The sequence below is a fragment of the Narcine bancroftii genome, chromosome 5 (assembly GCF_036971445.1).
Source record: "Narcine bancroftii isolate sNarBan1 chromosome 5, sNarBan1.hap1, whole genome shotgun sequence".
NCBI lineage: Eukaryota > Metazoa > Chordata > Chondrichthyes > Torpediniformes > Narcinidae > Narcine > Narcine bancroftii.
The window spans coordinates 187826845-187841343 of record NC_091473.1 but is presented as its reverse complement, the minus strand read 5'-3'; the positions used below and the strand labels follow the sequence as shown (position 1 = coordinate 187841343).

The 14499-nt window shown below is 50.6% G+C and overlaps 1 protein-coding gene across 8 annotated transcripts in view; it reads right to left on the bottom strand.

Annotated features, from left to right (window-relative positions):
• shc1 (SHC (Src homology 2 domain containing) transforming protein 1) overlaps positions 1–14499 on the bottom strand; it is a 103562-nt gene that overhangs the window by 27545 nt on the left and 61518 nt on the right. For 5 of the 8 annotated variants that reach the window (XM_069940247.1, XM_069940248.1, XM_069940249.1 and 2 more), the window contains one exon: positions 4312–4476. The exons of 1 other annotated variant lie outside the window; for it this stretch is intronic. In XM_069940247.1, coding sequence (XP_069796348.1) covers positions 4312–4476 — 165 coding nt within the window. Of the gene's footprint in view, positions 1–4311; positions 4813–14499 lie in introns of those variants that run through there. 2 more of the 8 variants (XM_069940244.1, XM_069940245.1) reach the window with 1 other exon arrangement.

The following is a 14499-nucleotide window of genomic DNA, read 5'->3' as shown; positions in this document are numbered from 1 at the left end:
GCTGTGATGCTTCACTCCCTGATGAGCTGAACACCTTTGAAAAGAAGAATTCAACTGTACCAGTGATCCCATGTTCTGTTTTTGAGGCCAATGTCAGAACATCTTTCAAGAGGGTGGACCCTCGCAAGATGTCAGGGCCTGACGGCGTACCTGGCAGGGTACTAAAAATCTGTGCCAACCAACTAGCTGGAGTGTTCACAGACCATCTCTCATTGCTGTAGTCGGAGGTTCCCACTTGCTTCAAAGAAAGGCATCAATCATTCCGGTCGGTACCCAAGAGGAGCAGAGTGGGCTGCCTCAATGACCATCACCTAGTAGCACCAACATTTACTGTGAGATGTTGGTCATGGCCAGAATTAACTCGTCCAAGTAAAGATCTGCACCTGCTGCAATTTGCCTATCGTCGCAATGGTTCCACAGCAGATGTAATCTCACTGGCTCTCCACTCAGTCCCGGATCACCGAACAACAGCAACACGTTCATCAGGGTGCTTTTCACCAATTACAACTCAGATTTCAGCCCCATCATCCCATCAGTACTGGTTAGCGCTTCAAAAACTAGGCCTGTGCACCTCCCTCTGCAACTAGAAGACCAATCATTGTGGATCGGTACAACAACATCTCCTCCTCACTGGCAATCAACACAGGTGCACCTCAAGGATGATTTCTTAGCCCACTGCTCTACTCCCTCTACACCCACGACTGCGTGGCTAAGCACAATTCAAATACTATCTACAAATTTGCTGATGACAAGAGAGCATTGAGGAAGCATACAGGAGGGAGACAGATCAGCTCGTTGAGTGGTGTCACACCCCACACCAACAACCTTGCATTCAATGTAAGCAAAACTAAGGAATTGACTGTGGACCAGGGGGAGGTCAGGAGAAGGTAAACCAGAACTCATCAAGGGGTCAGCAGTGAAACTTCAGATTTATGGGTGTCAATATCCCTCAAAATCCAATCCTTGGGCCTCCATGTTGACGCAATCATGAAGAAGGAACACCAGCAGCTGTATTCATTATGAGCTTGAGGAGATTTAATACATCAGCCAAGACTTGCAAATTTCCGTGGAGAGAATTCTGACCGATTCCGTGGGTTAGGAAGAGGCTACAGAGAGAGTTGTGAACCCGGCCAGCACCACAAGCATCTTTAAGAGGCGGTGTCTCAAGAAAACAGCCTCTATCCTCAAGGGCCATCACCAGCCAGAACCTGCCCTCTTCTCATTTTCTCTTTTTTGCATTAATTATTTTTTTTAAACTCTTGTATTTAGGGAATTGAAATTTATGGCAATTTTGAATTTGTTCTGCTGTCTGTGCAGAGGCTGCAGGGATGCTGGAGGCAACACTCAGTGTCTCTGAATGTATTCTCTTTTGCCTCTCTTTCTCCTATTGTTAGTGGCACCGGGGCAATACTCATGGTGACTGTTTGCTTGCCTTATGGCAGACAAATGTATATCATGTCACTCACTTTGGCATGGCTTCGCGGACGAAGATTTATGGAGGGGTAATGTCCACGTCAGCTGCAGGCTCGTTTGTGGCTGACAAGTCCGATGCGGGACAGGCAGACACGGTTGTAGCAGTTGCAAGGGAAAATTGGTTGGTTGGGGTTGGGTGTTGGGTTTTTCCTCCTTTGTCTTTTGTCAGTGAGGTGGGCTCTGCGATCTTCTTCAAAGGAGGTTGCTGCCCGCCGAACTGTGAGGTGCCAAGATGCACAGTTTGAGGCGATATCAGCCCACTGGCGGTGGTCAATGTGGCAGGCACCAAGAGATTTCTTTAGGCAGTCCTTGTACAAGGACTATATCATGTACATTATATTTAAATGTACATTTCAGATATAGACACATACAGCACAGTAACAGGCCCTTTCGGCCCATGAAGCCGTGCCACCCAACTACACCCCCAGTACATCTTTTTGAAGGGTGGGAGGAATCCAAAGCCCCCCCACCCCCCAGGGAAAACCCACTGAGACACAGGGAGAAGCTCCTTACAGGCAGTGCTGGATTCGTGCTCCAGCTGCTGGTGCTGTAACAGCGTTGCACCAATTGCTGTGCTAACCATGCCCGCCTTAAGTACGTGTATGTATGCATTATTACGTGACAATAAAAGGAAACTTTGAGCATCTGGGCAGGGGGGTGGAGAGGGCAGTCAACTGTTTCAGAATTGAGAAAGGGGAGAGGAAGGCAGGCAGTGTTTTTTTTTGGGGGGGGGGGAAAGAGGGGTCAATTGGTGATGGGCGGACGGAGGAGGGTCTCGGCCCGAAACGTCAACTGTCCTTTTCCCTCCTCAGACGCTGACCAAGGAGCAGAAATAGGCTATTCGGCCCATCGAGTCTGCCCCGCCATTCAATCAAAGATCCACTTTCCCCGCTCATCCCACAGCCCGGCCTTCTTCCCATAACCTTTGATGCCCCGCCTAATCAAGAACCTATCGATCTCTGTCTTACATACAGCCAAATGACCTGGCCTCCACACATTCCACAGATTCACCAACCCCTAGCTGAAGAAATTCCTCCGCATCTCTATTCTAAGAGTTCCTTGCCAGCAGTTTGCGTTTTTGCCTCGTGATTGCAGCTTCCACACCCTCTTGTGTTTTTACCATGCGACAAGCAGACCCTTCCGCCCACCAACTCAATGTTGTGACTCCCCTCCCCCCCCCCAACCCATCCTACATCAATCTTACATTCCCATCAGCTTCCCAAAATTCTATCAATCCTGTGCACACTCGGACAAAATTTTGCACCTCATTTTATAGAATGTCATCAACAATATGAATTCTCAGAATAACATACTTAAAGCTGGTTTGGGAATGCGTTCTCCACTTCTCAGCTGAGCTACCCTCTCCCCCAATCACTTCTCAGCTCGGTTATTCTTTCCATCAATCACTTCCTAGCTCAGCTACCCTCTCCACCAATCACCTCTCAGCTCGGCTACCCTCTCCCCCAATCACCTCAGCTTTTTTCTCCTCTCCCTCCTGTATCCACATGTAACCTCTTACTTGTTAGTCTCTGTTCCTGATTGTTCCTCACTCCTATCCTCCGCCCCATCACCTTTTTTTTTTCCTGCTTATGACTGACAAAGGGTTGAGGCCCAAAATGTGGGTTACCCGTTACTTCCTGTGGATGCTGCGTGACCTTCTGAGTTTCTCCACCATTTGACCCCAGCGTCTGCACTTTCTCATGTAACTCTCTTCTCCTGATACTGCTTGTGGGACATTTTGCTTAGAGCCTCTTGAGACCCCCCTTTGGAAAGAAAGGTCATTCAAAGAATGGTCAAAGAGCCTCTCCTGAAGAGGCAACAACCCAGAACTGCCCAGGGTATGCCGACAAGAATTAAGGTCTCGGGAACTGCTGGTCTTTTGTGAGAGAGAAGGACTAAGACAGAGAGAGTGAGAGAGAGAGAGAATGTGAGCGTGTGACAGAGGGAGAGAGAATGTGAGCGCGTGTGACAGAGAGAGGGGAGCACATGTGACAAAGAGAGACGGGAGCGCCTGAGAGGGAGAGGGAGGGAGGTGAGCGTGTGTGACAGAGAGGGAGGTGAGCACGTATGAGAGAAGGAGATGGAGGAGAGCGCGCGAATGTGAGAGAGTGCGTGAGTGAGCGCACGTGTGAAACAGATTAAAATGCAGGTGAATAAAGGCAAATATAGAGGCACAAGGAGCAACAGGCATGAATAGTCATGTACACAGTCACAAGCACGCACTGAGACATGAACAATCATAGTCACATGCGCATGCCAAGATGCGCGCGCGCACAGGCACGCAAGCACACAGTTGCTGAATTTCATGACTTGTCCGTCACAATAAATTCTGATTCTGGATTATGACATGGACACACGAACGTGTACACACACACACACACACACACTGGTTCCCTTAACTTCCTCTAGACACTGCCTTGGTGAGTTTCTCAAGCATGCAGACAAACACACATAAACACATGAAGATACTGTACACAGAGAGGCACACAGTTACAGCGGGTATATGCACACACACACAGAGACATACGCACACAATCACACACACAGACAACAGAGAACAGAACCGTGAGAAACCATGGAAGGTCAGACAGAGAGATGCTCAGCGAGAGACGGGAACAGGAATGAGCCTGTTCTGCAACACAGTGCCCACCAGTCAGTCGGACTGTTAGCTCAGTGCAGGGGTGCTTACTTTGGCATGGGCCCAGTTCCCACAGGCTCGACAGTGTTTAGTTAAAGGGAGCGAGAAGCAGTTCTACTGTCGGATTGGGGAGCAGACAAGGGGAGGGGGAGGTGTTGGTCACCGGCGCCGGAAGGCTGGAGGAGGGCGGGCACACTTACCCTGACCAGGTAGGACACCCCCGGCCCCATCACCCTTTCGTCCGAATGCAGCCATCCGCGGCTGGGCTTGTTGACGAAGCTGCCGTGGCGGGTCCACTCGTCACCTCCCAGCTGGCCGCCCTCCACCCGAGCCTTCTTCCCGCCGCATCCCAGCTTGTTCATGTCCTGCATGGGGTGAGAGGAGAGAGGCAGAGGGCTAGAGTCTGACGGGCTGGGGTTGACGGCCTCCTTCGGCCTGCCTGACGGGCCCCGCAGGTGAAGCAGGCCGGCCGGGTTGGAGAGCTTCAGGTTGGCCATCCTGGGGAAGAAGGAGCAGAGAGTGGTGGGGCTGTCCTCGGGCTTGGCAAGCTCGCTGGCGACCAGCACGGGGGCCAGGGAGGAGGAGGACGAGGAGGAGGGCAGTGATGGGGCATCCCCCATTTCCTCGGCCGCCACCTCATCCGCAGAGGTGATGGAGTCATTTCGGAAGTGGCTGTACTTGCTTCTCGGAAGTAGATCCATTGCAGCTGGAAACCCAGCACAGGGCTGGCTGCGAGAAGCACAGGTGGGCTCTTTTGTAACCACCCACCCCACTCCCTCCCCCTCTCTCCAACACATGGAGGCCTTTATGTGCCCCCTCCCTTCCTCCACTCAACGGCTCAGTCACAGGCTGTAATCCCACTGTTTGTCAGCATGACAACCAGCTTGTGGACAAGGTGAGAGGAGAGATGGGGGAACGATGGGGAGGGGGGGAGAGAGTGAGGATGCCGTGGGGTGAGAAAGAGAGAGAGAGAGAGGAAGGGAAAGGAGGGAGAAAGAAGGGATGGGGAGAGAGAGGGAAAGGGGAGAGAGAGGAGCTTGAGAGGAAAGAGGAGAGAGCGAGAGGATGGGGCGAGAGCGACGAAGGGGAGAGAGCGAGTTAGGGGGGAGAGATCAAGGGAGAAAGAGAGGGGAAGGGGAGAGAGAGAGGAAGTGGAGAGGAGGGTGGAGAGAGGAGGAAGGGGAGAGAGGGGAAGGGGAGAGAGAGGAAAGGGGAGAGGGGGAATGGAAGAGAGGGGGAAGGGGACAGAGAGGGGAGAGAAAGAGAGGAAGGGATGAGAGAAGGAGATAGGAAGAGGGTGGAGGGGAGAGGATGTAGGGTGGGAGAGAAGGAAGAGGAAAACAGGAAAGATGGAGAGGAGGAGGGAGGAAGGGGTTAACGCCGCCTCTCCTCGACAACAAGCAACTCCTGGTGAAGTCTGCCCGTCAAGTTGAGAAGCAGAAGTTTGCGAAAAGCCTGAAGGTTATTAGCTCGAAGGCAGCGTCCAGGAAGACTGGTGAGGGAGCAGACGGAGATCTCTCGCGTTGGAACGCGAGAGAGACTGGAGGCTTCGCAGCAGGTCCTGGGAGCCCCGGGTGGGGGGGGGAGAGAGCTTGCGCCGCTCTCGGGGTCTGGACGAGACGTTCTAGCTGGGACGCTGGGGCGGGGGTTCTGCCAAATCTCTGGGTGCCAGCTGCAGAGGGGCTCCCCCCTGGAGGAGTAGCCACAGTGTCCTTGCAGCGGCTGCAGCACTCTGTCACTGACTGCTTCAGGTGGAGAGGAGGGGAGGGGGGAAGAGAGAGGAAGGGGAGGGAAGGGAAGAATAATGAGTCTTGTCTGCGTGACTCGCCGGCCCTGCGCTGATTTTTATGAATGAAGGCAGCTTGAGAGGGCTCTGTGAAGCAGCATGCGTGAATGACTGCGGCAGCGTTCGAGGCGGCCACTGCCTCATAGTCCCGGGGGGAAATCTCTCTCTCTCTCTCTCTGCTGTTCAGTGAACAGGGGCAGCTGCTGACTCATCGACCGCTTCCCAATCCTATCCGGCTCCTGCCTCTCCTCGATGGACCAAGTCGAGAACATTACAGTTCAGGCCCTTCGGCCCACGATGTTGTGCCGACCTGCGTGAATCCAACAATCTAAAAAAAAACCAACGCTGGAGAAACTCAGCGGGTCACATCTCATCCATACTTTGAAGGGCTTCAACAGATTTTCGTGTTTTACTACTTAACCTAAACTTTTCCTACCTCCAGCTTTCTTTGCCTGTCAAAATACCCCGATGTCAAGCCGTATGTTCTACCCCAACGCGGATGTCGGGTGGCCACCTGAAAGTGGAGAACCCAGCCAGGAGAAGCACTTACCTATCTAACCCTCCTCCTGGAGGTATATTCTCCAGCTCTGATAATGTCTCTCCCCACCCCGTTGCACCTGAAAGCAGCAGTGGGACTACGGCCACAGTCCACAGGAGCCGGCATTCGCTCGGATCCGGCTCTTCTTCAGCCGGCACGTTCAGGTGACAGATCTCCGCGGCCACCTGAACGTCCCAGCTGCACTCCCCCAGCCGCGTCTGCGTCCGAGCACCTGAAAGCAGCTTAAGAGTTTCTTTTTAATTATTACCAGACTTCATTTTAAGGTGCCTGGGAGTAAGCACACTACAGGCCCTTTGGCACACATGTTGTGCCCACCCATATAGACCGACCAAAATCCTCCCTACTGCATAACCCTGTCTTTCTTCCATCCATGTGCCCGTCTAAAGCCGCTTTCAGGTGGAATAGCTGGGAGGATGCGGCTCCGGAGCTGGATGCGCGACGTTCAGGTGGCAGTGCTGAAGGCGCTGTTCTGGCACCTGAAAGGTCCGCAGCGGGGAGAGGTGCAGCGGAGCAAACGCCTGCTCCTGTCGACTGTGCCATAGCTCCACCCGCTTTCAGGTGCCATGGGGGGAGCGCTTGGAAGTGGAGAATACACCTACCCGAGGAGGATTGGGTAAGTACTCCTCAGATCAGGGTTCTACGCTTTCAGGTGGCTTCCCAACAGCCACATTCAGGAGGTATTTTAGGCGGCTTTACATTGGGTATTCTGGCCACCTGAAAGCGGCTATATTACTCTCTTTTAAATGCCCCTTTTGTTCCAGCCTCCACCACGACTTCTGGCAATGCATTTCAGTTATCCACAACTCACTGTATTAAAAAAAAACCTTACCCCTGACTTCCCTCCTCTTGCTTTGTACAGATATCCTCTGATGTTTGCTACTCCTGCGGTGGGGGGGGGGGGGGGGGGGAGGTTGCTGGCCATCCACCCTATCTAAACCTCTCAGAATTTCTATTCTCACCTCTCGTCCTTCTTCACTCCAAAGAGAAAGACCCAAGGTGTATTTTCCAATCCAGGCAACATCCTGGTAAATCTCCTCTTCATCCTCTCCAAAAGCTACCACCTCCTTACTGTAATTTACCAGGCTACTTAAATTAGGAAAATAAAGGACCCTCTCCCTCTAGCGCACAGGGTCTTCGACCCACTACCATCCGGAAAGAGGTACAAGAGCAGCAGTCCGAGAAATAGCTTCTTCCCGCAAGCTGTGAGACTGATGAACGCTATCCTGTAACAGACTGAGGTACCTCAAGAAGGAGGCAGCAAGCATAAAGAGGTGGGAGCACTGGCCAAGGAATGATAGGGGGAAAAAATGACAGCGCTCCTCCACAGGGTCCTACCCAGGGGAAAAGCGAAACCGTGAAAGCCATCAAAAACAGGGACAACACCTCCCCCCCAACCCTTTGGGAAGGAGAAGCAGAGGAGACCAGGGTGACTAGGGTGGCAGAGCAGCAATGGGCTCTGCAGCTGGACACACAGGTGCCAGGCTGTTGGCAATTTGCGGGTGTGGAACCCATAACAGGCTGCTGGCGACTTGAGGTCAAATGATGACACCAGGCTGCGGGCTGCCAGAGATTGGCTCGTGGGAGCCAAGTATCAGAACCAGGATTGGAGAGGGCAAGAAGGGCTTCCGAGGGGCCCTGGGCGCTGAAGACCTCCTGATCACATCAGAGCTCGGGTCACCGATGGTTTGAAATGAACAGAGGTCTGCCCTGTTGCAGAGGCTATGGGAGTGTTGGTGGCAAATCCACGGACACTCGGTGACTCGGGGGTGGGGGGGAGATTCTTATGCTTCCTTTTCTCCGGGCAATGCTAATGCTAAATCTTACGGCAGACCAAAGACATTTTTCGTGGAAAATTACATTTCTGTTTTATTACCTGACAATAACTAGTATCTGAGTTGAGATGAGGGTCCATTACAATGCAACGTGCATATAAACTGAAAGTTTTTTTTACATAAATATAAAAGAAACAAACATAAAACAATAAGTATATTACCACAAGAGAAAAAATAATCAATATAGAAGGGCAGCTAAATAAATTTCAGTTGTAGTTAATGACATTTCAAAAGTGCAGACAGATCTTTTGGTGATCTGAGTGGCCTACGGTCAGGGTAGTAGAGTTCTAGAGCCTGATAGCTGCTGGAAAGAAACTCTTCTTGAGACTACAGTTGTTGGACTTCAGGTTTTAAACACAGAGCATAGTACAGGCCCTTCAGCCCACAGGGTCGTGCCAACCCCAATAACAGTTGATGAGAATTTCCCTCCTGCACCATTCTCCATTTTTCTCAGTTCCGTGTAGCTATCTTAGAAACGCCGGTGATATATCTTTACCTCCAATGGACACTGTGAGACTGGCTGAGTTCTTCCAGCATTTCTGTGTGTTTTTAACTACAATCACAGAGTCTGTCGACTTTCATGCTAGATTACATGCTGAAGAGTAAAAGGGGAAAAACTCAGCGGGAATTTCTTCACGAAGGGAGTGACGAGAGTGTGGAAACAAACTGCCAACCGAGCTGGTGAATGCGGTCTCAGTTTTGACATTTAAGAAAAATTTGAACAGAAGGGATATGGCCTGGGTGCAGGTCAGTGGGACAGGCACAGAAGTCTGCAGAAACTCAAGCCCGAAACATCAGTAATATTTCCATGGATGCTGCAAGACCGTCTGGGTCCCTCCAGCATTTACTGTGTTTTTACACGAGATGGCTCGGACTCGAAGGGCTGAGGGCCTGTTCTTGCGCTGTAGAGTTCTATTGATCAGGGTGTGAGTGAGGCGGAACCATCAGGATTTCCCAGCATGGGATTAGGAGAGTACTCCCGGATTGCAGTGCTGTAGTAATGCTGATGGGTTCTCCAACCAGGGCCATCGAATGGTGCCTGAAAGCCCAGCTACCACTCAGACAGGACTGACTAATAGTCTATTCAACAGTGTGAGCTCATATTACCAGGTTATGATGACTGACCATTGAAGACTGACTCACTCTCAGGGACTGTCAGTATGATACAGCAGCACCAAGTTTAGCTTCAATATCTTGCCCCAGCTTGAGCCACTTTGGAAGTTCTTTCCGCTGCAATAGTGTGGGTCTCCTGGTGGCTACCCATTTCAATTCCCCGTCCCACTCCCTTGTTGACATGCACTGCTGCACGAGACCACCCGCAAAGTGGAGGAACAACACATCATCCAACGTGCCATCCTCCAACCGGACACATTAACATAGACTTCTCTAGTTTCTGCTAAACACACCCCCCACCCCCATCCTTGGCCTGCTCTCCTTTTCCCCAGCTGCCTCACTCTCTTCACTTTTCCCCATCACCTTTCACAGAGCCAAAATCAATTCTCACCTCTCCTCTTATCATATCCAGTTAACACCTTCTGTTGGTCTGGACTCCTCCCCTGGCCAGTCTTCAGTCTTTATCCGTGTTCTTTACTTATTCCTTGGAGAGGCTCATGCCCAAAACGTCAGTAAGATATCTTTAGACACTTTCAGGTGGCCAATTGCCCCGTTTGTAAAGCCGCATATTTTGGCAATATGAGGCTGTTGGGAGGCCACCTGAATGTGCAGGAGGCACTTGCAAGGTGAACTTTGTAACCCTCCTCCAAGAGTGATAATCACCGCAGCACAGTGGCCTCCCCAGCCATCTGAATGCAGCCGCCTAAAAGCGGCTGCATTTGGGATGACAGTCAGCTGGTGAGTGCCTGACAACTCCTCTCCCAGCTGCCCCTTCCCCCGGCGCAGGACGTCAGGGCAGGGGCAGATGGCTGGGCTGTCAGTGCAGGAACTGTGGGGCTAGAGCAGCCAGCGGGTGAGAACGGGGACTGGAGCGGCCGGTGGGGGAGAAGGGGGCTGGCCAAAACAATGCCGGTACCTGACTCAAGCGCCGTACTCACCCGCCGGCCGCTCCAGCCCCGTGAGTGGGGAGAGAGTGGGGCAGCAGGATCAGTGTGGGACGTCCTGTGCCGGCCGCCCCACAGTATGGGGACTGAATTCAAGAGTGGGGAGAGATGCTGGCTGTCCCAGCTGACAGCCAGCCATCCTGAATTGACAGCCCAAGGGACAGGAGCTGGAATGCGCTCAGCTGCGCATCCCCGGCGCAGCTGTCCTTTCAAGTGGCAGCGTTGCGCTTTAAACGCTGCCACCTGAACGGCAATTTAAAGGGCTGCTTCTGCTTCTTCAGGCGCATTCTTAGTGCAGAATGCAACTGAAAAAGCCTTTTACCTCCTTTGGATGCTATGAATTGGGCTCAATGCCTCCAGCATTTACTATGTACTTTTACTACAACATCTGCAGATTTTCATGTTTCATTCCAGTTTGGAAGTTGCTCGTTAAAGATTCAACAACTGGAGTCCAAATATAGCAGACCATATGAGACTGTTGTTCTTGTCATTGATGTCCACCCCTGGCAACCAATCCTCCCCTCCACCAACAGCATGTGTACTGGCCACTGCCCCAGGAAAGCTGCTGGATCACCAAAGGTCCTCTCCAACCCCTCTCTGCCTCAGAAATATTGCCGGCATACCAAAGGACCCCTCCCAGCACCCCCCCCCCCACTGCTTCAGGAAAGCGTCAGCCCACCAAATGACCCCTCTCAGCCCCCTTCTATTTGGCAGCAGATACATGAACTGGCAAACAAGAGCCTTCAGGTTCAAGGACAGTTTCTTTCCTGCTGTTCTCAGGCTCTTAAATGGACCACCCACTGGAAAAGGGTGATAAGAACATGAGAAATAGGAGCAGAAGCTGGCCATCTGGCCCATCTAGCCTGCTCCATCATTCAATACAATCATGGCTGATCTGATGATCGGTTCATCTCCACCTCCCTGCCTTTTCCCCATGTCCCTTAATTCCCTATGTAAAAATCTACCCAACCATATCTTAAATATTATTCACAGAGGTAGCCTCCCCTGCTTGAATGTGCAGCAAATTACACAGATTCACCATCCTCTGGTTAAAAAAAATGATGTCCTTGCAAAGTTTTTCATAATTTAAATGATGAAGAAAATCAACAAGTCATGCAGCTTTCTTTATGTGGGAAAGATAAGGAACCATAACCAAAATTTCTGAACTGAGCCCTTCCTCGAGGAAGGCCAGATGTGCTCCTCTCCTCACCAATTTACTCACGCGTCTGCCTGCTTTTGCTCAAACCTTGAGAAAGGGTTCAGGCCCCAAAACGTCGACTATGGTTGCTACATAAAGGACGCTGCGAGGCCTGTTGAGTTCACAAGGTATAGAAGCAGAAGTAGGCCCATCAAGTCTGCTTCGCCATTCCAATCATAAATTAAATTTAGATGTACGGCACAGCAACAGGCCCTTTCGGTCCTCGATCCCGCACCACCCAACCGACCTACATTCCCCATACACTTTGAAGGTGGAGGAAACCGGAGCCCCCTGGGGAAACGCACGCAGACATGGAGAACATACAAATTCTTGACAGGCGCAGTGGGATTCGAATGCAGATCCTGATCGCTGGTGGTGTAAAGTAGTTGCGCTAACCGCTACACTAACCATGCCACCCCAGCAGGTGCGTAGAATTTCCCCACTGCATATCCCTGCATTTTACTCAGTTCCATCTCCCTATTTAACAGTCTCTTAAAAGATCCCGTTGTCTCTGAATTCAGCACTGTTGCCAGCAGCGCATTCCATGCACCCACCCCTCTCTGTGCAAAGAACCTACCACCTACATTCCCCTCCTGCCCTGTACTTACTCCCAAGCCCCTTAAAACAATGCCCCCTTGTGTTAGCCATTTCAGTCCTAAGGAAAAGCCTTTGACCATCCACACGATCAATGCCTCTCATCGTCCTGTACCCCTCTATCAGGTCACCCCTCATCCTCTGTCGCTCCAAGAAGAAAAGATCAAGTTCACTCAGAAGCCGTGCTCTCCAGTCCAGACAGCGTCCTTGTGACTCTCCTCTGTCTCTTCTCTAGCATCCACATCCTTCCTGTAGTGAGGTGACCAGAACTGAACACAATATTTCCAAGAATGGTCTAACCAGTTTTAAAGAGCTGCAGCAGTACCTCATGGCTCTTCAACTTGATCCCATGTTTAATGAAGGCCAATGCACCCTTCGCCTTCTGAGTGACCTGTGGACATGGACCCCAAGATCTCTCAGTTGGTCCACACTGCTCAGAGTCCTCCCGTTAACGTTATATTCTGCCATCAAATTTGACCAACCAAAATGAACCACTTCAAACTTTTCTGGGTTTAAACGACATCCGCTACTTCTCAGCCCAGCTCTGCATCCTATCAATGTCCCTCTGTTACCTCTGGCGATCCTCCAGACTATCCACAAGACTGCCGACCTTCGTGTCATCCGCAAACTCACCCACCATTCCACTTCCTCATCCAGGTCATTTATATATTAAAAATTCAGACAGATTCCTGCAGAACACCACCGGCCACCAACCTCCGAGCAGAATACGAACCATCTACAATGACCCTCTGCCTTCTGTGGGAAAGCTAATTCTGTATCCTCTCCTTCTCTTTAAAACTTCACTCCCCTTTAAAACTTCTTCCTTTCATCTTAAAGCCATGCCTATTTTTTTTTGGTACCCTTCACACAGAAAAAAGATAAGGTATAGCATCAGTGTCTTGACGAAGGGCTCCGCTCCAAAACACTAACCATTCAGAATTGGAGAGGATTCTGAAAAACAGGATTTATGAGCATTTGGAGAAGTACAGACTTCTCAGAGATAGTCAGCATGGCTTTGTGAGGGGAAGGTCGTGCCTCACGAGCCTAATGGACACATTGAGGAGATAACAATAGAAACTGATGAAGGTAGGGTGGTAGATGGAGTTTAATAAGGCATTTGGTAAGGTCCCCAGGAGAGCGGCTCAGAAAGTCATGAGGCATGTGATCAATGGAACCTTGGTTGTGTGGATTCAAATTGGCTTGCCTGTAAAAAGCAGAGAGTAGTAGTGGAATAAAAGTATTCTGCCTGGAGGTCAGTGACTAGTGGAGTTTCGCAGGGATCTGTTCTGGGACCCCTGCCCTTTGTGATTTTAATAAATGGCCTGGATGAAGAAACGGAAGGATAGGCCAGTGAGTTTACAGACGTTATGAAAGTTGGAGGAGTTGTGGATAGTGTTGAAGGTTGTTGTTGGTTACTAAAGGATAGAGACAGGATGCAGAGTTGGGCAGAGCAGTGTCAGATGGAGGTCAATCCAGATAAGTGTGAGGTGATGCATTTTGGAAGGTCAAACCAGAAGGCTGAGCACAGGGTGAATGATCAGATACTTAACAGGGTGGAGGAAAAGAGGGAGGGACCTTGGGGTCCAAAGCCACACATCTCTCAAGGCTGCCGAGCAGGTTGATAGGATAATTAAGAAAGCCAATGGGATGCTGGGCTTATTTAGTCATTGTTACACTAATCAGGTACCACTCTGACACCACAAAAGGACTGTTGCAGTTACTTTTCTTCCTTGCACTGTGAATATTATCTGCCTTTTGCATTTATTTAATTTAATGCATACTATTGTTTATTGACTGTTACCCGTTCACCTGAATTTTGGTGCCCATGCAGATTTTACAATGTATATGACAATAAACTAATTACCATTATCAGAAATGAAGTTGCTCAAGCTTTATTTTTTAAAATAAGGAGGCAAACTTCTGAACGAGAGAAACTAAATCCAATAGGTTGGGTCAGCTTCAGCATTCCCCTCCATTCAGGACTCCAAACAGTCCTTCCATGTAACATAACACTTCACTTCTGAAGGAAGCTGCAGGCTTTAATTCTTCTGTATCTGGTGCCCTCATGTACACCGGGAGAAACACTTCGTTGAGCACCTCAGCTCTGTCTGCCGCAATAGTGTGGATCTCCCATTTCAATTCTCCGGCCCATTCCCTTGCCAGCATGTCTCATGCACGGCCAGACTGAGATTACTCGCAAAATAACTCGCAAAATGGAGGGAACAACACCTCATCGTCCACCTGGGCACCCCTCCAACCATCGATGGCACCAACGCTCGACTTCTCTGGTTTCCATTAGCTAACATCCCATCTTTCTTAATGTCTCTTTCCTCCAGCTGTCTCTCTTCCATTTTCCCTCTAA